Consider the following 24,243-nt stretch of genomic DNA (forward strand, 5'->3'; position numbering starts at 1 on the left):
CTGGATCTCTTAGCTGAAAATAATATCCCTGACTATGAAAGAATTGCTTTTGTCTTTGATTTGATGCAGGAAAAAGAATATTGGACTGTTTTATGAGCTCTTCAAATGTATACTCTTTCCTAGATAGAAGCAGCTTAATCATCGAAGATATTTTACACTACATGCCAAGGTGTTCTTAAAAGCCTACTGAAAGTTATTGCTACAAAAGATTAATTTCTCCTTAAATGCATTAAAATGCTTAATATACAGATAGAGTAAAGTCACACTTAACAAAAATATTATATTTCCTAGTGACAGTTTATCATCTTGGATCTGGAATAGCAAATGACAAATACTAAGACGAAATTTAAAACAAAACTAGAAAATGATCCAGGGACATTCACTTACAATTTATATTAAAAGAAATGTTGAAAAAGTTAAAAAGACTCCCTTTTTCCAAAGTTATTGATAATCAAGTCAAAAGATGTATAGCAATTCTATAACACTAGAGAAGAGGAATGACATATAAATCACATTCTATACATGGAAAAGACAGGAAAGTTAGGATAAATAAGAATAATTAGGAAAACTAAGACAAGTCCATCCACTAAGAACCAGAACTGTAAATACACATATTCTCAGAATGTGAAATCTTTGAAATGGGGAAAGCCTGTAAATCTTTTGAAGAAAGGACATGAAATAATCTAATCTGCTTAATAAGCCTCTATTTTATAGGTATAAAATAGCACAGGAGTAACCATAAGCCACAAGAATAAGAGCATCTATCAAAGGAACACAGATTACAAACCACAATTTAAACTTCCCAGGTTAAAAACTGAGACAATCATCAAAAGAAGTCTTAATAGATTTTAAACTCCTCCTTCTTATTCTAAGTAAAGGATCCAGATTTCAGATACTTCATACTTATTTCAGATGCTACACACTGTGTGATTTTTGTTATTGATTTACATGTTTTACTGAGATATAAAATACAGCAAAAATAGAGACCATAGAAAGCTAGAAAAATCCTACCAGATCAAGATTTTTAACAAAAGATAAACTTAACCTCCCCCTCATTCCCTTCCCCAATTATAGAAAGCTTAGAAATTATTTAAAAATGAAAGAAAACTGAGTTTCAGGTTAGATAATAGTATTGTATCATGCTAATTTCCTGATTTTCGTCACTGCACTGTGGTCATGTAAGAGAACGTCCTTGTGGTCAGGTGACATACACTGAAGTATTTAAGGAGCAACATGTCTACAAGTTACTCACTTTTCTGAACTGTTCAAAATAGTAAATGCATCTATTTACAGTGAGAAAAGGATAAAGCAAATGTGGTAAAATGTAAACATCTGGGGAACCTGGATGAAAAGTATCTGGGATTCTTTGTACTATTACTGCAACTTTTCCTTAAGTCTGAAATGATGTCAAAATGAAAAGTTACAAGGAAAAGGAAGCATAACCTGTTTGAAGCCTGAGACCAGAATAACTGCATCAGTGCTCCTTAGTTTCATGGTCTTGACTTTTAGCAGCATTAATAAAGTACACCTCTTAAGTATACCTTACTTAACAAGAAACTAGTTTCTTCTGTAAATATATACATTATTTTGAACAGTTCAGAAAACTGAGAACAGACCTTAAGTTGATTTATATCTATATTTCTAAATCTCAAAAAGCCATAGATATAATCACATTATATCAGGAAAAAAAATGGGATATTTATATTTTAAATTAAAACCCGCATTATCTAACACTTTCTTTTTTTTTTTTTTTTTAAAGATTTTATTTTTTTCCTTTTTCTCCCCAAAGCCCCTCGGTACATAGTTGTATATTCTTAGTTGTGGGTCCTTCTAGTTGTGGCATGTGGGACGCTGCCTCAGCGTGGTTTGATGAGTAGTGCCATGTCCGCGCCCAGGACTCGAACCAAGGAAACACTGGGCCGCCTGCAGCGGAATGCGCGAACTTAACCACTCGGCCACAGGGCTAGCCCTATCTAACACTTTCTAAGGAAATCTTAAGCAGATAAGTTTATGAATAACAGACATAAAGTAAGTAATCTAATATTAAAATAAACTACTTCATTTCTTTTAAAAAAAGACCTAAACCCTAAAATTCTGTCACTGTGTCTATATTAAAATAGTCAATCATGCAAAAGTACTTTTATACTCAACATGCATGAATTACATAGGTAAGTGATGTTAGAGCTGAATGTAGCCCCTGCCCAGCACAGAATGCTTTTAAAAAGCAATTCACACCGCACAGTCTGTAATTTTTTAAATAACAGTCTGTCTTTTTATTCACATGCAATAATATAAATTAGCATAAAGTTATAAAGGAAAACTGCATAACAGGTAAAAATCCCCAAAACTCCACAGTTTATTAGTCTCCACAATAAATTAAACCATTCAAAAAATGCTTTACTGAAGGAAATTTCTACCCTTTCCATTACACCTGCCATTTCATAAACTAATGTCACCAGAGAAAAGAACGTGAAAGAATGCTTATACGGTTTTTCCCTTTGTCATCCAGATTTCTTCTTGACATAGTCAAAAACCTTAGACTAGCAGAAATCAATGGCCAGTTCAAAATAAAGTTTTCCCAAAATAATTTTCAAGTTTCTCCATTTGCTACTCATAGGTCTGAAGATGTTTTTTATGTGGCTGTTTTTAAATTTTATTCACAAAATGGAAATGAATTACTTCTTTGAGAGGTGCTAGAGCTAAATTTATACTTTTACAGTACATTGGTCAGGATAAAACATAGTGAAAAATACATTGAGGCACAAAAGACACTCAGCTATCGACCAAACAAACCCTACTGTCACCACTACCCTCTCCTTTGGCATTCCTCCAACAGAGTAGCCAAGAAAATACCATCCAGAAGAGCTTTCTGCTGCTGTTTTTATTTGCTGTTGGATTAAGGCCAGAAAGCAGAAATTACGGAAAGAGTTTTCCTATTCACTGTATTTCAGGATTCCCAAACTATGAAAAGTAACCTGGATATGAGTTGGTTATAGCTATAATACCATATGTACCAAAAATAGGGAAATTTATACTTCCTCCCTTTTGAACAAATTTCTGTTACTATAAATTCCAAGGCCAATATTCCTTACAATTTGGCAAACTTTTTAAAACTTAAAAAAAAACAAAAAATCTTCAAATTTTTCCTTCATCCTTATCCACATACTTAAAATGATTTTCCACTTGATCAATAATACATACTAAATTATATTTAAATAAATTTCAATTATACAACAAAATTTAAAGTTAGTCATCCCCTTTATGAAACAAAAAAATACACAAAACAGAATTGAAGAATTTTTTTCTCAGAGATTTGTATACAAAAATTATAATAGAATCTGCACTTACTCTTCACCCCTTTCTTCCCCTTTCGTTCCTTCTTGTACTGTTCCTTCAGTTTACTTATTAGTCCCTGGTCTACATCCCAAACCTCAGTAGTTGGGGAGAGGTCATCTTTATCTACATGCAGCATATTATTAAAAGAAAAAAAATCAGCAGTTGGCAATGCAAGCTGTTGGCAGTAAACTGTTATAGCTTTACATAATCATAATAAATAGGTACTAACAGCATATAGTCAAAATACTTTAAAGGTGCAGTCTCAGTTTTCGTATTCACAACTCAGACGCTAAATGCCCATCTCATAAGTTTCTAAACATTTAATACTAACAACAGTTAAATGGTGCTTCATTTCTATGAATCACAAATTTGAAGGTTATTATTCTTTCAAAACTGATAGTCTTTCAATGGACTTACATCAGAATTCTAATGTTATAAAAAATAGATCACTGCATCTTTATAAAAACGTTAATAAAAAATTATTCAGCCAGCATCATAAAAGCAAATGAATGAATTACATGCGAACTACTCATAAAAGTGCAAGCTGGAAAAGTCAGTGCCATTTTATTGATGAAAATATTCATGCACCTTCTGTCACACTGATTCTGCATGCACAGGATAACTGTACTAATGGAGAGGCATTCTAGTCCAATATAATACATACATATAATTCCAAAATACAGTGTCTCCAATAATCCATACAAAGCATTCAGAGAATCCCACCTCTACCCCCGCCCCAGCCAAATAGTTCAACATCTCATTACCTTCTTCCATTGGTCTACAACTAAGATTAGCAAAAAAAAACAAAAAAACAAAACTCAAATTCCACTGAAGAATTTTTTGAGTTCATTTTTTTAGGGTAAGATAAAAGCAGTGACAAGCATGGAGAAGTGAAAACATACATTGCCGTACATCTGCTAAAGATGACACATCAGCTATTTTAGCTGAATAACAAATCCATATTTGTTTTAAGTAAATACGTGTGCCTGGAAAAAAACTACTCCATAGTAAACTAGAGGAAAAATAGCATTAAGAAGCAGCATAAAAATAAGTCTATTGGAATTATTTTAAATATTAAGGGTTTTTCCTTCCTTTGTTTAGTTTTAAAACAGCCATGTGTTAGGAATTTTAACATTCTGTTACAGACTAAGAACTAGGAGTTTATATAACCTTGCTATTAAATAAAAATTAAACCAAAACATATAGGCTAAGCCAATCAGTCAGACTGACACAATAGTGAGATTTTATGGAAAACATACTTGTTAAAATTTTTGATGACATTATATTCTGGCTCACAAGTCTTATAAACTCCCTAGGCCTCACTCAGTCAATCTATACAGTGGACATAAAAAAGTCTTTTTTTCCTAATAGATTGCTGTATGTAGTAAAGATAAGAAATCTCTCACATGAACGGCACACAGAAATTCAATCATTTACTGTATTTTGGGTCTTTCCTACTACAATTGTTATCACTTTCTCTCTTATCCATATACCTACGATCATACGTAAAAAGCTAAATTCAAAGCTTCAAGTTAATTCGCTAACTTGAATTACCTAAAACTAGGTTGCTCAAGGTTGAAATTTACACATAAGATTATTTGTCAAACTGTAATACTGTTTGTGATATAGTTGTAATACTGATTTAAAGAGAAAATTCACTTTTCATGTACTCTAATCATGAAGTTTTCTGAAAACTACGCTTTATCAGGAATCATCAATTTACTGAATACTCTAAGAAAACAATGTGATCTAAAGAATTAATCATTTGCATCTATCTTAACAAAGCTGACAATTCTTATTTTTAAAAGTGACTACTTAAACCAAGACAAATTGACACATTTTGAGCAAATACTTTTTAAACCTCATGGAAATAAAAAGAACTGAAGTGGTATAAACTTTATACAGGAAACAGATATGACAGAAAAATTTAATAAGATAGCCAAATAGTTTTTTAAAAGACCTTTGTAGAAAAAATAAAGCTGTGAATAGCTATAACTAAAGTAGCAAAGGGTGGTGGAGTGGAAAAGCAAAGGGAATAAAAAAGGATAAGCTTAAGGAAAACAACAAATATTACTTGCAAGATAACCTCCAGTATAGAAAACAAAGGTAAACTCAGGCAGTGCAAAGAACAGGTGGGTGAATGCATATGTGCACAAAAACATCCTGGAACTTGCCTGGAAAGTAACGGCTGATTTGATATTGCTTATAAGGAATAGTAAAGAGCAAAAGGGAAGAGGCAGCATAATCTTCTACATATTAATTCTGTTTTTAAAAAATCTAAGGGGGAAAAAATACCAAGAAATGAGGTTGAATCAGTTATGGGAACTTTTTTGTTTAAAAGAAAACACAAATATGCACAAAAAATTGACCCGTGACAACTGAAAACCACAAAAACAAAATTCTATATGGTAATTCTAACCACCAAAGCAGAGAATTTATACAAATCTACTTAATGTGGCATAAATTTATAACTAACTTTACTTTATGCAAATATTCAGTACTTTATCCATTATGTTTAAATACATACATTCAGGTAGTAATTGCATTTTGTAGTCCCACAAATTAACCACAGATCGCAGTTTCACGGTGGGAGAAAATAAATAAACATCCTTAAAACGCCTATCTCCACGAGAGAAATAGCAAAATTAAGAAATATCCACTAATATTTTTGATTATGAGAAGAAAAAAAAACTATCAAATTAAATTCAGACTATCTAATGTGGATGACAGAAGAAAAACAATTTAAAAGCTTTCTAAAAAGCAGTGGTTTCATAGAATAAAAGGATTCAAAATTAGAGATATATGAGCAGATTCCTAGTATACAAAATAAAAAATAAGACAGATCATCCAGTGTGGGTGAGGTACTGGGATATATTTCATTAGGACAGACTATTTTTTTTAAAAAATCTGTGTCCTTTCCCCAAAAATTAAATCTGAAAACCACTATCGTCTCATTTATAACTAAATTTAAAGTAAACAAATTAAATAAATACAAAGGAGTGTCTGTAAATCCATCCTCTTTGTTTTAGAAAAACTGAATATGACCACCTGTTGAGTAGCAAAGATCAATTCAGAAACTGCATAGATCTTTTGACAGTTTTCATTTCTCAAGGAAAGAAACTACTTGAACCATTTTGTTCTTAAATAAGTCCTTTTCCTTTTCAAGAACTTAAAAAGCTTTAAAGATGTTTCAGTCTCATCTGAAAGGAAGAGACTTTGTTGGTTACTTCCATTTAAGAGATTCAGGTCACTCTCAAATATTAATAGTAAACGTAAATAAAGTATTGACAGTTGTCACTCACTAAGTAGGTCCTCTCTTGAAACTTGGCTCTATAGTCAATAGTCTGGACAGAAGACCAATCAACTGTATATAATACGATCCTTTTATTAAAGAAACAAGGCCATTTTATAAAATTAAATTCCTGAAATTTTTGTATATTCTTTTGACTGACAGTTAAATTTCCAGCCATTTTAGGTGAAGGAAATAGGAATGGATATGTGCCAAGATTTAGCTATACAAATGTTTGAAAACCACTTTTGATCCTTTTTTTTTAAATGAAAATAATCTAAATGTGCATCAGTAGAGCCCTGGTTAAATAAATAATGGAACACACTGGCAGAATATTATACAGCTGTTAAAAACGATGTTGAAGAAGAATAATATATTAAGTGAAAAGTGTGAGTTATAAATCAGGACACAGCAAAATCCTTTGTTAAATAAGGATATGTATATTTATATAAATGTTAACCATGGTTCTCTCTACATAGTAGCATTATCGGTGATTTTTAATTCTCTTCTTCACATGTATTTGAGGGTTCTAAATCTCCTAAAACATATATGAATTATAAAATAATTATATACTTATATAATTTAACTATATTTCTGTAATTATAAAAAAAATCCAGAAAAAAAAATAGTACCTTAGAAATTATTGCGGAAAAAACAGAGTATTTCCAATGTTGAATGGGTTACCCGCAGAAGTTAAAAGAAAACAGGTATTTTTACTGTTTCTCCTGAAAAAGACTCTTAAAGAAGGGTAAACTTCTAGAATATGGCTATTTTCAAATAATAAATACAAAAATGTATATTCAAAGTCTAGAAAGTAATTGTGGAGTTTTTTCATATTTTCAATCAAGTGCCTCTTCTCGTTCCACTTAGAAGAGAGAAATGAAGGTCTGAAACCAATGCTTGAGAATCATAAACAATGAGAAAGCTGGTAGCAAAATTCAGATCTTTTAGGTACTCGATTTCTATCAGGATAGTCAACAAATATATTATTAGGTTTTGTTTCTCCTGCTGTAAGCAATATTCATTTTCAATACATAAATGAGGTATTTTTTAAATCCAAGTGTGTTTCCTATCACCAAAGTAGTTTTAAAAAAATCTAGTGATAATTCCTCACTAGTAACTAAGCCAACTTTGGTGTTCATGTGAAACTGTATTAAGGTATTTAGTAACCTTCTTCAATAAAGCTCCATAAACACAATTTGAGTTCCACCTACCAGATAACCCACTGAGATTAAAAGATGATTGAATGAACATATTTAATAGGAACATCATACTGGTCTTCACTTATTATCTTAAAACATTTTTTATACTTTTATTTTACTTTCTAATAGGGTTTTCTCCGTGTAAAATAGAACTATGTCTTCTCCCTTTTAGTTATGGCTGGATTATTATTAGCATTACATACTATTTCCAAAGGATAGGCCCTAATATTTGCACAATGAATATTATATGTAATAAAGTTTAATACCTCCACTAAATCTTGTTCAATATAGAGCTACAATTTAGGATTAGTAGCTTTATTACTTCCTGGCAATAAGTCAAATAACACCATACAGGCATACTGAAAGAATTAAGCCTTCCTGAAACTTAAAGTCATTAACCAAATTAAATAATGGAAAAGTTTAAAACTGTATACATGCTTTTTTAAAAAAACATGCTAAGAAGAAAGGAACTGGATTTCTAAATTGACTAAATGCTTCAACTTTAAATCAAAGACAAATTTCAAAAATCAAAATCTACCAAAAGCCATCTAGTAACCAATTTAGTCACCAAATACAAATTGGTGCAAAATACTCTGAAATTATTCAATACCGCTTCCCCCCTCTCAGTTTAACTGCCACCATACATTCAGATACACACATTCTACATATAATATTTAATAATAATACATATTTAAGGGCTAGATGTTCTCCCACCCCCATATTTCTTATCACCTTACCCCATTCTGTGCCATCCCCTGAACTCCGTGCTTCTCCAGCTCCTTCACCATCTTCAGCAGTGACTAAAAAATCAAACTCTTTAAGTGCTTCTTCAGTATCAGGATCATCAGTTAGGTCAGCAGCTAAACCTTCATTACCTATCTGTAAATGGAACACAAGCCAAGAATTACTTTTATCCTAAATTTTAAAGGGATCCTGTGCTCACAATTACCTTTACACCTGCACTCCCATTTTTAAATCACTTAGATACAAAATTTCAGATTTCCATGTGGTTCACTAATCCCCAGTCATACCTTAGACAAATGGTTCTCAACAGTGCTGTGTGAAGACTGTTGTGAGATGTGATACAAGCAATGTGGTAATAAGAACAGTTAAAATGCTAATTGTCAGAATAGTTAACTTCTTTAATTATAATAGATTCACAGTTACTCCTACTAAAGACCCATTCACTCACATTCTGACACACTGTGTTGAATTGACCTCACTCACTGAGAATGGTGTATGTAATCCATAACTCATAGGGATATGGCACAGCTAAGAAAGATATTAACTACCGTAAGTCAATAGCTGTTGTAATCTTAGTAGTGCTTCACATCCCAGAACAAAAAAAGTAGAAAAGGATCAAAATCTCTATTCACTCATATTACACGAGTATGTTACACATACGAAATGTGGCAGAAAGGATGAAAGCTGCTTTTACAGACTGGAAGCTTTTTGAGAAACACTGACATTTTTTTCCACACGACTGTAACCATCCTAAAGAACCACAACTGAACCTATCCATTTGTTTTTACATACCTCAAAGTCTGCACAATACTATGATAATTCACAAATGCATCATTTCTCTACTTTTGCTCCTACAGCTAACCCACATCACCAGTGAAACAGGTAAAGTTGTTTCTTAGGCTATGAGCAAAAGTAAACTTTTATTAATCCTTACCAAGGAATGAGAATGCTGACACATACATTTACAATCCATAGGTGACTCCCTCACCCAGGAGGGAGTGTCCCCCACTGCAGCTTCAGTTAATTTGTCACTGTTTGCCGCACATGAAGAGGCATACTTCAGCAGTGAATCTTAATTGTGGCACGAGTGGAGAGGGTGTTGCTTTTTTTAAAAAGTTTCAAACCACTGGACTAGTCCTATAAAAACAGATCCTTTCTTGCCATTTAGTGAAGAGAGCAAATAATAATTTCTATGATATGTGAGTAAGTCAGTAAGAACTGACTATACAAAACCTTCAAGCGACATGATAAAAAATGATCAATCACTTCCAATGTAATTTAAGACATCTCGAAAATTTCTATCCTGAATATATGTATATATTTTAGCTAAGAACAGAAAATCAAGTTCCTACTTTGTGTTTATTCATCCGATGTTTGTCCTTTCCTTCTGGGATGCCTTCAATCATGTCATTTTCCTCTTCTTCATCACTGTCATCAGCATTTTCTAAGAAATTGAATGTCTCAAGAACATCACCAGAGGGCCTGTAAGAGGAAAGAAAGATGAATCTAAATATTCCAATGGTTAATTCTAATACTTCTTTCTGGTTCCTATTTTAATACAGTACTTAAAGGTAGTATAGAGATTCAAATAACAACCTACTTATAATGTACTGACTAAATATTTTACCCAAGAAAAAGAATGTTTGAAAGATTACTTATTTTCTATAATTAAAGTAAAAGTGATTGTTCTCTACTGTTTAGTGGTTACCAGGGGAAAGGGGATTGGGGGGTCAGCACAAAGGATGAAGGGGTGCACTTATATGGTGGCTGACAAATAATAACGTACAACTGAAATTTCACAAGACTGTAAACTATCATAACCTCAATTAAAAAAAGTGATTGTTCTTTGTTGATTGTCCAAAATATTTTAAGAATTACATCAAAATAAAATCCTATAGTATTAGACACTCAAATGTGCTATTATTTCTCAAAATAAAGCCATCACAAGCAAGCAAATTAAACTTACCATTTCTTATAGCCCTACAACTTCTCTTATAGCTTGACCCAAATGTCTGAGGACTAAAACCAAACTTTAATTTATCAGGCTGCCCAGATTTAAAGTTATGGTAAATGAGATACAGAATATTCCAATTCATTTCACAGATTTTCTTACCTAGAAAATGAGACCCTTAATATATTAAAGAAATACTTTCAAGTTTTCCAGAACCACTCTTTTAATAAGTAATACTGATAATCTATTTTTATCTACTTATGAAGTCATTTTCTCAACTATCTCAGTTCCTTCTCTATATACAAAAGAGAGTTTTCAAACAATTGTTTAAATATCTGCCAACAGAGGTAATAACAGAACAGTGGAAATTTCAGCTCACTACAGACTTGAAATGAAAGCCTCTGCTCTTACACTAACTAGCTGCCTGAATTTGGTCAAGTCACTTAAACCTTTTGGCCTCAATTTCTTCACCTGTAAACTGTGGGGGTTGCACTAGATGATGTCAGATGTCCTTACCAATACTAAGAGAACACGGTAACAAAAAGAAGAAGAATCTAAAATCTAGGGTTTTTTTCCTCCCTGAGTGGTTCTATTTGTCCAAATTAAGGACATAAGACAATCCAGACTATTTTTTAATAGCACTTTAACATGGTATAGGGTTTTAATAGGTCTACTATACTCTGCCTAATGCAGCACATTGTTTAAGGAACCATATAAAATCTGAATGCAGAAAGAGATGATTTTTCCAAATGCAAATTAGTAAAAACAAACAAACACAAACCTACCACAATCAATAACACACACTTCTCAGCTCAACATTTATATGTCATAATATTTGGGGATAAAATGAAAGGCAAAGAAAATATTTGACAAAATTGGCACATCAATGACAGAAAAACAGAAAACAGTAAATTTAAGATATGACAATTTTGTTTTGAACTTTGATAAATTAAGTACTGTTGTACCCTGCATAGAAACTTCTGTCTCTAAAGTAAGAACTCACCTTTTAGGCTTTTAAAATTGTATTTGATCACACTAATACATGTGCACGGCTTTAAAAGTCAAATAGAGCACAATCCATAAGAGAAAGAATTGATGAATTATTAGACTTCTCAAAATTAAAAACTTTTGCTCTGTGAAAGACACTGTTAAAAGAATTTAAAGTGAAGCCTACACATTGGGAGAAAATATCTCCAAGTCACATATATAACAAAGGATTTGCGTCCAGAATATATAAAGGATATTTAAATCTCAAAATTAGCAAATAAAACAAAAAATGGAGAAATTATTCAACTAGACAATGTATCAAAAGATATGTGGATGGCACAAAGAGATGCTCAACATCAACAGTCCTTAGGAAAATGAAAATTAAAGCAACCATGGACCATGAAGGGTCTGAGACTTTATGCTATTTGCATGTTAACATGCTTTCTTTTGAGGTGTTTCTTTTTAGCATTCATGATAATGGCCTTTGTAAGGATCTTTTTAAAATCAATTTTTCCAATCTAGAAACACACATCCTTGGAAATATATTCTGTAAATCTAGAAAATTTTCTTTTATTCACTACTTTAATAAATCTTTTCAACACCATTTTACCTGTTCTCTCTTTCTGAAACTCCTAGTTGAATGTTGGCCCTCCTGAACTAACCTATAAATTTTCCTGTCTTTTCAGTCCTATTTTCACTTTTCCCTTTTTTCTGGGAGAGTCTTTTAACCTTATCTCCAAAGTTTCACACGGAAATTATTTCTATCACACTTTCTAATTTCTATTAGTTCTTTTTAAATCTCTGATTGAACCTTTAAAAATAATATCCTATTTGTTCTGTAGATGTATTATCTTCTCTCAGTCCTCTTAGAAAATTAGAGTTTTGAAAGTCTCTGTTCCCTGTTTTCTCTGAGTTCCTTTTTTTACTGAAGTACAAATGACATACCATATGCTACTAGTTTTAGGTGCACATCATAGTGATTCAATATTTATCTACATTATGAAATGATCACCATGATTTAAATCTAGTTACCATTTGTCAACATACAAAGTTATTACGATATTACTGACTATATTCCCTATGCTGTACATTACATCCTCATGATTTATTTATTTTATAATTGGAAGTTTGTACCTCTTAATCCCCTTCACCTTTTTTGCCTGCCCTCCCAGTGCTCTCCCTTTGGTAACTACCAGTTTGTTTTCCATATCTATGAGCCTGTTTCTGTTTTGTTTGTTTTTTAGATTCCACATATAAGTAAAATGATACGGTATTTGTCTTTGGCTGTCTGACTTATTTCACTTAGCATAATACCCTCAGTTCCCTCTGTGTTCTCACAAATGGCTAGATTTAATTCTTTTTTATGGTTGAGTAATATTCCTCTCTGTGTGTGTGTGTGTGTGTGTGTGTGTGTGTGTGTGTGTGTGTGTGTGTCTGTGAGTACCACATCTTCTTTATCCACTCACCTATCGATGGACACTTAGGTTGCTTCCACATCTTGGCTACTGTAAATAATGCTGCAGTGCCCACTTCTGGGTATATACCCAAAGGAAACAAAAACACTAATTCAAAGAGGTATATGGACCCTTCTGAGTTCCGGTTTTTGCGTGGTTCCTTTGGTCTCCAATTTCCATACTAAAGTCTTTCCTATTAGGTGTTCACATTTAAGAGTGAGGCACCAAAAAGATAACTGGATATATTGTGTACAAGGGTGAGGATGGCAAGCAGCTGGCTTCACTTTTGCATGATAGGACAGAGGCCCAGTCATCTGACTGGCAGATCCCAATTGTCGGTATCTATTAATGTGATCAATTTCAATATCCTGCCTGGAGGGGATATAAGACCAGCTGCCAACATACCAGAAGCCAAACAGCAGAAGAAAACAGAAGATCTCCCTGCTCAGCTGGAGAAAATGCTCGGGGTGGCACACAAATTTGGCGAGATTCCAAACAAAGTGAAAAGAGAAAGGGAGCAACTACTGGAGGTTCACAGGTAAATCAGACCAATTACTAAAGAATCTTCTCAGTTATAAGATCCAAGAGAACTCTACCCAAATAATTCCTCATAAAGTGGATGCTCTGTGATACGAAGCACCCGCAACACCTCGCTACAATAAACAAAGAAAAACAGTGACATTGACTCAGCAGAATCCAGTAAACATTACTCTTGGTGGGGTCACATTTCAACTGGATACACAATATTCCATCATAGTTAACACTTATTTTGTGCCAAGCCTTGTTCTAAATGCTTTACATTAATTCATTTCTTCTTCATATCTAACCTATCATCATCATTTTACAAATGAGAAAATTGAAGCACAGGAAGGTACAGTATTGTCCCAAAGTCACAGTTACTAAGTGTTGAAGTCACGATTCAAACCCAGTCAGTCTGTCTTCAGAATTCACATTCTAAACCATTAAGCATAATACATATTATGATCTAAAATTTACCATTCCTCTACTATTGAACATTAAGACTGCTTCTAATTTTTTACTATTATAAATAAGAATGTGATAAACATCTTTTAGCTGAAATCTCCATCAATATGTTAGATCATTTTCTTACTTCTAGGGGTTTTCAAAGGTCCTGATAATAGATGAACCACACAGCATCTACATTAGTGCAGACTCAGAATATTTAAGTAACTCAAGAAGGAAATCAGAGGCAGGCCCTGTGGCCGAGTGGTTGGCCCAGGGTTTCGCCAGTTCAGATCCTTGGCGCAGACCTAGCCCTGCTCATCAGGCCATGCCGAGGCAGCATCCCATATGCCACAACTAGAAGGATCCACAACTAAAATATACAACTATGTACTGGGGGGCTTTGGGGAGAAGGAAAAAGAAAAAAGAAGAAGGAAATCAGTTTTAATTAAAAACAACTATTAACTAAATACCTGTGGATGGATGAACAGATAAAGAAAATGTGGTATACACTTACAATAGAATATTATTCAGCCATAAACAAGGAAACCTTATCATATGCTACAACACTGATGAACCTTCAGGACGTTATGCTAAGCGAAATAAGACAGTTGCAGAAGGAAAAATACTGCATGATTCCACTTATATGAGGTATTTAAAGTAGCCACCCACCGAAACAGCATGTCAAATGGTGGTTACCAGGGGCTGCAGGAAGGAGCAAACAGGACATTGCTATTCAGTAGTACAGTAGTTTCAGTCATGCAAGATGAAAAAGTTCCAGAGATGTACTCTACAACATTGTGCTTATAGTTAACAATACTGCACTATACACTTAAAATTATTTGTTAAGAGGGTAGATCTCGTGGTTTTTACCACAATGGAAAAAAAACCTATTAAAGTCTTAACCTCGCAAAGGCAAGAAGCTTTAGAAAAAGAAGATACAGTCTGTTGTGGATCTTTAATTCAGATTTAGGAATGGTACAGGAAACTCTATTACACTAAAGTATCTATAAATTCTATGAACTACTTAACCTGATTAAGCTGACAAGTTTAGTTAAAAATGCATGATAATACTTTGGCTTTTTCTCTCATGCTACAGAAACTCTATGCTTCCTGAAATCCAGAGTAAAGAAAGTAACGGCTCTATTAGATGTCAAATTGTTTTTATTAAAGAGATCTTATTTCTCAGAAATAAAAAACTTAAACCAAAGGCCTATGTTAACTTTAAAGTTATAAATCATGTTTTAAATAATTGCATAATGTCATAAAATATATCTAAGGTATAAAATAATGCGAGTTTATAAATTTTATACATTATTAATTTCTTAAGCTCTTAAATGAACTCATTTGGTTTTTTTCTATTCTCTTTTCCTTTGTCCTTCCAATCCGTGTTCTTCAAAATAATATCTAGTGGTTAAAAAATGAAAAAAGTTCCACTCGCTTGACTCCTTGCATTTATCAAGTCTGTATTAATCAAAAGTATTTCTGGTAGACAAAAAGAAGTGTTGACGAGGATGGTGAGATATCAAAATCCTTATGAACTTCTGGTAGGAATGTAAAATAGTTCAGCTACTTTGGAAGTTCTTCAAAAAAGAGAACAGAGTTACCATGTGACTCAGCAATTCCACTCCTAAGTATATACTCAAGAGAATTGAAAACGGATGCTCACACTTGTACACCAACCTTCACAGGAGCATTATTCATTATTCTAAAAGGTGGAACCAACCCACACACCCAAAAACTGAAAAGAATGGATAAACAAAATTTGGTATACCCATGAACAGAATATTATTTGGCAAAAAGGAATGAATTACTGACACATGCTACAACATGGATAAACCTTAAAAATATTATGCTAAGTCAAAGAAGTCACTAATAAAATAATCATTTCTATAGAGACAGATCAGTGGTTGCCTAGGGTTGGGGGAGTGGGAGGAAGTTAGGGAAGAATGGGGAGTGGCAGCCAATGAATACAGGGATTCTTTTCAGGGTGATGACGATTTTCAAAACTTAGACTGTAGTGATTGTGTGAACATCCTAAAAACCATTATACATTAAATGAGTGAAATTTATGGTATGTGAACTGTATCTCAATAAACACACTAAATAAAAAAAGTATATCTGGTAGCTTTCTGAGCCCAAACATAACACAAAACTCTGTTTCTTTCCTACAAGAGTCTAAATAATCACTGCTATTCTACTTATAGAGGAGTAGTATAATTTATTGAAAATATTCTAGCAAAAATTTAAAAATCAGGATGTTAAAGTACTTCTAAAAACTACATGAAATCACCCTAAAATTTTAAATTTGCACCTATTTTAGAATTACAGCCATTCTCAAAACTTTAGATAAATTTTAAAAGTATCTAAATAGAAAATTTATTTGCCCATGGTACCACTTAGGGGGGAAAAAGTCTTTAAATCTAAACTCTACCTGCTTTAAAAACTGTTAACAGTAGTAATAAAACTGAAGAAATGCATAATACTCTTATATAAACATTGTTAACCTACAAGTATAAATCATACCTTTTGATTTCTTGTCCTTTTTGCTTAGGAGATTCACCTCCATTCAGGATCTGTTCCAAATTCTTTGCTTCTACTGATCCGTTTGGTTCTGAATTGGATAGTCCAAGCAATGACCTTACCCGCTGAGACCGTACATCTAATATAGTATCTGTGTAACCTACTTCTTGAAGATATCTATAAGAGAAATTTAAAAATATTAAATCCCACATATTGTTAACATCTGCAAACTTGTTACTCAAAATCATATCAAAGGATTTTAGAAACAGCCATAATTCTATAAAATATAATCTTTCTTTGCCTAAACAACTTTCTTCTCTATAGACTAGTTCCAGTTCTAAGAGAATAAGGCCAATTACAAACCAAAATTTAATTAAGAAAGCATACACACAGTATGGCTAACACTAATTAAGGGCCAGTTATGTTGAAACATAAAAGCCCTAGAGCCTTAAAAAGCTTTTAAGAGTTGATGACATATATTATTTTAAAACAAAAACAAAAACAAGTCCAGAAAGTGGATAAAGAATGAGTAGAACTAAACACCAGAATGGTGACATGCTAAGTTTAAACCGCGTTCTTAGGGAGAGGTTGATGGACAGGTTAGTTCTCCTCCTAGGATCTAAGATCTCACGGCATTCCTACAGTCCCGTGGTCTTCAAATTTCCTGTTTATCTAAACCAGGGTACTTAATCTAGGATCCAGGAGGCGACTGGAGAAGAAGAAAGGGACTGGATTATGACATAAATAGAGATAATGGGTCATGTAAGGCTTTGAGTGACAAATTAAAGAATTTCTTCCTAATGTATTTAATAGGCTAAGGAAAGATGCAAAAATGGAGCCTATATATCGCTGGCAAACGAAGAAAAGATTTTTAGATGAAAGCTAAAGAGCGGGAGACTGTTAGGACACTAACACAGCAAGAAGTAAAACTGAAGAGGTGGTAAATAAATGTGGAGAAAATAAGCAAGACATAATCTTAGTGACTTGGTGCACAAACAAACATGGCAGTAGAATGAAAGAAGATGTAAGAATTTTGGGAATTTTTCATGTTTCTAGCTTGGATGGCAGAATGGTGGTTCTATTCAATGAAACGAAGAATAAAGGTTTAGAAATTAGTTTATAGGACACCTATCAGATAATCATGTAGAGTCTAGTGAAGACAATGTTTATTCAGCACAATGCTAAGAAAGGCTCAGGAGAGAGTGGACTGGGTATATAGATTTTGGAGTCATTACTGTTTGGTGGTATTTGAGGCCATGGATTTAAATGAAGTTATCCAGGGGCTGGCCCCGTGGCTGAGTGGTTGGGTTCGCGCGCTCCGCTGCAGGCGGCCCAGTGTTTTGTCAGTTCGAATCCTGGGCGCGGACATGGCACTGCTCATCAGACCACGCTGAGGCAGCGTCCCACGTGCCACAACTAGAAGAACCCACAACGAAGAATACACAACTATGTACCGGGGGGCTTTGGGGAGAAAAAGGAAAAAATAAAAAAAATCTTTAAATGAAGTTATCCAGAGAAAGAGAACCTAAGTAAGAACAGAAAGGCTGGGGACACAAACACCTAAATGGCTAGAAGAACAAAAGATACTCAAAGGGAAATTTTTAAAAAGTACTTGAGAAATTAGGGGCAAAAATGATAGCACAGAGTGGTATCATGGAAGTAAGGAAAAAAAGGAGTTTCAAAAAGGAATGGATAGTCAATTTCAAATGTTTCCAAAAGACCAAATATGAAAAGAAAGGTCTGTTAAATATGTTTTTTGATAGTAGCTTCAGTGGAACATCAAAATGGAAAATAGACTCGATAGTTTGAATAAAGGAGACTATGGAGATAAACTACTCTTCGAGAAAGGTCGGAAGAGACAGAATATAAATCCAGGTAATGGGATTAGGCATTTAGGAGAGAAATACCGTGCACCTGACTTCTCCATAGCTGTCGTACTAAAAAATGCAATCCTCGTTTGAGGGGAACAATTCCCACCACACTCTAACCACATGGTCTGAACGAGCAGCCAAGATCTTACACAACCCAGGTAAAAATAACTAACTCATGGGCAGTTACTTGATCAAGTCAAGACAATTCTAATCTTCAGAAATTATTCTGACTAAAATAAGCGGTCCCCTGCCATCTGGAGAAAAGTGGTTTTCAGCAGAAAAGAATAAAATGGATACACAGAGGAGCAGAGAACGAGAGAATAAGAACATATCCTAAGTGTTTCCAGTCTCTGAGAAGTTCTCAGCGCTACTCCAGCTCTTGTCTTCCTGACACTTGGTTATTCAGTACTTCCCTCAATTCTACTAGCTACTCCAGCATTCTTCCAAACAAATCTGTTCTTACTCAAACTGGTTTGAGTTTTAGTCACTAAGAGTTCAGATGGATAAATACGTCCTTGAATGGAACATTAGAAACTGAGGTGATGAATCTGCGGTTTAAACACATTTACAGAAAAGAAAGTAAAAAGAGAGTTCTCACCTGACAGCCTTCATAATTTCAGTGAAGTAGAACCTGAGGTGTTCTAATGAGAGTAAAGGAGAAGGGACTGAGTTTCGGTGGGTTTAGAATATCCACTGAGGACAATGGGAGCAGGAGGTGACCAAGGTTATGGAGAAAGGCTCTCTGCAATGTTCAGACAGAAAACCATACATACGTAATGGTATACACATGATTTTTTTTCTCTAAGAATTAATTAGAAGCAGAAGCAACAGATAATCAAGATTAAACTAGGGCTGGGATATTGCAGGTATATATGGTAAAATGACTAGTGGGAGAGGAATAAGAAGTGGGCAGCAAGAAAGCTAAGAGCATTAGCAAAAGGGTGATACATGGGGTCTAAGCTGGATCTAGGGAAGTAAAAAAACAACAAAAAACCCAACAACAACAACAAAAAACAAAATAAAACCAACCATAGGTAGAGGAGCTAAGGAGGAAAATGTAGTAGTCAAGGATCTAAAAGATCAAGGTATGGTCAGAGAACAAATAACGTGGGAATTGAAGTGGAAGAAGTAGAATATAAGACAACTGTCAGACCATGGAATATTGCAAAGGTAGGGTAGTTCTAGGTAATAACAAGGTCAAGGGTCTGATCACACTTGACTAGCTTACTGTAGTGAAGGCATAGATGTGAGTTGAGAAGGTTGCATAATGTAAACTGCCCAAAATAGTAGTACGCAAGTACCAAAAATTTTCAAAATATAAGAGAAGAACAAATAGATAAAAGCCACACAAACACTTCTAATATAGCAAAGAGCTCGAACATCAAAAAGGTTCCTCAAAAAGTCAAGTAACAGTAGGATTTGGCAAGCCACTTCTGAAAGTTTCAGATAATCAGCTAAATTCCTTCTCTAAACCAGTCACACTCCCACTTAAAACCAAATATGTGAATTTTGCAGTGATGGGAATGGAGTGTCTACAAGCATGAACTCCACATTTTTTGTTCTGGTCTTCAAGTCATCCAGTCTTTAAGACATTCAACCCCACAAATAAGAAAACAACATCATCCTGAGGAATGTTCAGAGAAACATTCAGAAAAAACAAACTTTGAAAAGATCCAAGAGTCTAACAAAGCAAAAAAGAAGCAATGTGGAAACTACATATATTGTTCCATTATCATTAAATAATTTTTCATTTGCAAAGTGACTGAATACAACCACTTTCATATCTAGATCCTTCAAGAAAGCTGAAAATGAACCATTACTCACTGTCGTAAGAGCTGTCTGCCTTGCTTCCACGTTAACTGGCTATTCTGAGGTGCTGTGGGAGCCTCCGTGTCTTTGGTTTCTTCTAAAAATTAGCAACGACAACAAAAAAACAAGGTAAGTTTCATACACATTATTTCAACTCCTGAAAATATTGTTAAAGTTCTCTTAGGGAAAATTTTCCACAAAAATATGCCCTAAATATTTTATAAAGGACAGAAAAATATTAACATTTATTGAGTATTAACAGCAGGTCATTCATTTTAAATGTGTTTATCCCAATAACCGAAACACTTAGGTACTACCCTCCTTGTCTCAAAATTGGCAAAAACCTAAGTGTACATTAACTTATTACTACCAGGAATTCAAAAATCAAAAGCCCAGACTTTTAAATAAAATGTTACTAAAATTAATTTTTTTAACTACCAAAATTCTGCTGAGTTGAATGCTTTTGAAATTAAAAAGCTATATTTAATATTTACATAAGCTATTCAAAATCAATACTGTTAAGAAATTAGGTACATATAAAACTATTGAAGTTTTATACTATATTTATATTATTCCTAATTTTGAGTCTGTATCAGTAGACTCTAAGTCTATATCACAAGATTTTATATAGTCAATTTCATTTTTAGAACTAAAAGTTAAACCAGAAAATAGTTTTTACTATAGGTAAAAAATCGTATTTTATTTTCAGGTAATAAAGTGGACGAATTAAAAAAGAGTTTAATAAATAGTATAATTTCAGGCCAGTTAAGCTCTCAAGTATCCCTAGCGTGAAATTTAAAACTATTTATTGACACTAATGATATCACAGAAATATCTTCCCATAAATTTAAATGGGAATTTATAAGCCATAGAAGATCAGCTCTCACAGTGAATATTGAGAACTCTTAAAATGGCTCACAGTTGTTAGACTCCTGTACTCCTCAGAGTCATGTGAACAAATATTTATTGGTAGCAATTCAAATATTCTCTGCAGGCATTACTTCTCTATCCCTAACAAGCCCATTATTAGTATCTTCTATTCTTCCCCTGAACATAGGAATTTCTACAATTTCTAGAAATAATTATTTCATTCTAATAGTTCCCCTATTTTTCTATTTATACCATTTTGTTTCTTTTTTAATCACATATAACACAAAATCATGGGGAAAAAACACATTAAAAAAAAAAGAAGAAATACAATGGCCCAAAATCCTATCACCAAGAGTGTTCATACTTGAGATTTTATCATTCCATATTTTCCACCTGAAAATACATACATAAGCTTCTCGCTCCTTAAAAAAAAAAAGGGCCAATGTGAGTAGCGCATTGTAAGTAGCTTCTGTCACAATGTATCTTGAACATTCTCTATGCCAACAAATATAGATTAACATCATATAAAATGATTACGTAATATTCCATATAAAGTGTGTGTGTGTATATTTATATACCCATTTAATTTAATCAGTTCCCTAATGTTGAAATTAGCTTCCATTTTTCACCCTTATAAATAATGCTAAGGATACCCTTCAAGTACATCAGAAGCGTACACTCAATGAATTTTTGAAGACACCCATGTAACCAGTACCTAAATGAAGAAACAAAACACCATCAGCACCCCAAAAGCTTTCCTTGTGTCCTTTTCTAGTCACTAGATACTCCTAAGAAGAGTATCAACATTATCCTGACTGCTAAAAACTACACTAATTTTTGAATTGGATATATATAAAATCGCTCATATTAATTTTCAATTTTATGTGACCCATCCATGTTGTCAGGTTCAGTTATACAGTTTGTTCACTTTTGTTGCTAAATAGCATTCCATTATGCTAAAATACCACAAAATAGCCATTCTAATGTTGAAAGATGTTTGAGTTCCTTCTAGTTTTTTACTATTAAAAAATAATGATATTATGAACATTCTTACACTAGGCTTAGGAAGAACAGAAGTGTGGATTTTAAGAAGTGGATTATTGGGCCATAGGGTATGCATCCTCTGTTCCCTTTAATAATACTGACAAATAACTGTCAGAGTAGTTCTACCAATTTACAATCCCACCACCAGTAGGTCTACAAGTTCTGATTGTTCCATATCCTCATCAACATTTGACTTTTTCCCTTTGGGATTTTAGACATTCTGATATGTGTCTATTTGCACTGGCAGGTTTAAGCTGTATTTCCTCAATAACTAACAAAATTGAACATTATTTCATACGTTTATTGGCCACTGGATATCCTTTTTTATGAGGTGCCTTTTCTAGTCTTTGCCCATTTTCCCACTGTTACAGTGTTTTTCGTAAATGTAGGGAAAAAGGAGCTCTTTACATACTTGGATACAATCCCTTTTATAGGGTTAGGTCTAGGATATATATATATATATATTGGTATTACTGAGACAGGGTGTAAAACACATGCGTATCTCGTACTTCTTTCAAATCAACTATTTTACACATTTTCTCTTTTTTACATTTTGATTTGTTTGGGATATATAAAAGGCAAGACTGATTCATTTAATGTTTACCTCTATCTATACTCTGATGAATAATTTTATCCCATTTTGTTTGGATGGTCTGTTTTTGCCCATCCCTTTGTTTGTTTTCCACTAAACATCCTGAATAGTTTTTCTAACTCCGTGAAAACAATTTACTTTGTTATTATTGTTATCTCCTATAAATAAAATACTTGGATGTTATTTTATTCCTCAATTTGAGTTTATACAGATAAAAACAAACTTGTTTTACCTTACTTCAGTTGTAGATAGGAGAGACTGATCTGTGAACAAATCTGCTAAGTTTGCTTTATACAAACTATTGCATTGAGACCAGCTAGCCACTCCCGACTCTGGCTCCAGGGACAAGGTGGCTGCACTAGCCTCCTTCCTCACATTTACGTAGACCAAGTTAGCGCAACAGCCCTCAAGTTCTAGAAAGTGACTGCTTATTTTCTGAATAGTCTAGCCACATGAGAAAGAAAATGAGTCAGAGAAAAGCTCTGAATCCATCGGGTTTTCTCTTATGGTGAAGCCACTGTACTCTCTCTAACTGCAATGGGACTACTGTGGGAAACATGTACACACCTTCCACTTTTTTTTATCATTTATTGTTGGTCTTCCAAGGAGAAGACCATGATATTGTTCCCTAGCATCAGAGTGAAGCTTCATAGCCACTGAAAAGCCAGATAAGGAAACCCATGCCACTTCTATCTTGGTCTCTTAATTTTATATATATAACCACAATTGGAAGGTAGAAAAAAATGGTTATGCTGCTAAAACTGGTAAGTGGAGAAGACCAAAAAATAAAACAACTGCAAGCTGTGTGTATGGACTATTTCTGCTAAGTTCTAAGTACTTAATATTAAACCAATTAACTTTTTAAAATGTACTGTTAACACTAACTAAAAAAAATACATACATAAGTTTTATTTTCCCTACTGTATATGCTCTGACTTTATTAGGTATAGAAACAACTATAGGAGGAGAAGAAAAACTGAATATCCAAATAAAGACACATTTTTTTCTTGTCTTAGTAACCAGCATCCAAGAACACAGAATTCAATTAGCACCATCATAATGTGTATATAAACGTGTTCTAAATATACCTGAGAAATAAGAAACTGCTAGTAATATTCTCAAATATTGTATAATATAAATCAAATGTTCCTTACTTACTAGACTTTTAGACTACTCCAAGTGTAATCACAATCCTTTCCTATAGCTAGCCCTATCCTTCCTTGCATAATTACCCATCAGATACCACTTTCACACTCACTGTTTAGTAAAGAGCAAGGGCAACTGGAGAAAATTTTTTCCTTCTCTTATTCTTATTTGGCTGTCTCTACAGTTTCCAAATTCAATCAAATCTCCAATGTCTTGAGACCTAAACTAAGTTAATCACAGCTTCTCCAGACAAAAAGAACTTTTTAATAATGAAAAATTAAGCTTATATAGGATGAGACAAGGATTGCCTACAAGGCTTAACGTTCCACCTCTAATTACGACCAAAAATGGACCCACAGTTTTACAAAAGGTTTCAATACAAGGAAAATACAACAAATAACCTCAGAATTGAGATGTAGATGAAATGATTTACTTTCATTCATTTACTATTCTCCCCCAAAT

General features: G+C 33.5%; 1 protein-coding gene across 4 annotated transcripts in view; it reads right to left on the reverse strand.

The window, feature by feature from the left end:
• Positions 1 to 24,243, reverse strand: part of STRN3 (striatin 3) — a 95,199-nt gene that overhangs the window by 25,527 nt on the left and 45,429 nt on the right. For 2 of the 4 annotated variants that reach the window (XM_070587415.1, XM_070587406.1), the window contains exons 4-8: positions 20,145 to 20,226; positions 16,453 to 16,626; positions 9,924 to 10,053; positions 8,565 to 8,706; positions 3,349 to 3,459 (exon numbers count right to left, since the gene is read on the reverse strand). In XM_070587415.1, the coding sequence (XP_070443516.1) occupies positions 3,349 to 3,459; positions 8,565 to 8,706; positions 9,924 to 10,053; positions 16,453 to 16,626; positions 20,145 to 20,226 (639 nt within the window). The remainder of the gene's footprint in view (positions 1 to 3,348; positions 3,460 to 8,564; positions 8,707 to 9,923; positions 10,054 to 16,452; positions 16,627 to 20,144; positions 20,227 to 24,243) is intronic. The other 2 variants (XM_070587423.1, XM_070587412.1) reach the window with 1 other exon arrangement.

The sequence above is a fragment of the Equus przewalskii genome, chromosome 1, assembly GCF_037783145.1.
Source record: "Equus przewalskii isolate Varuska chromosome 1, EquPr2, whole genome shotgun sequence".
NCBI lineage: Eukaryota > Metazoa > Chordata > Mammalia > Perissodactyla > Equidae > Equus > Equus przewalskii.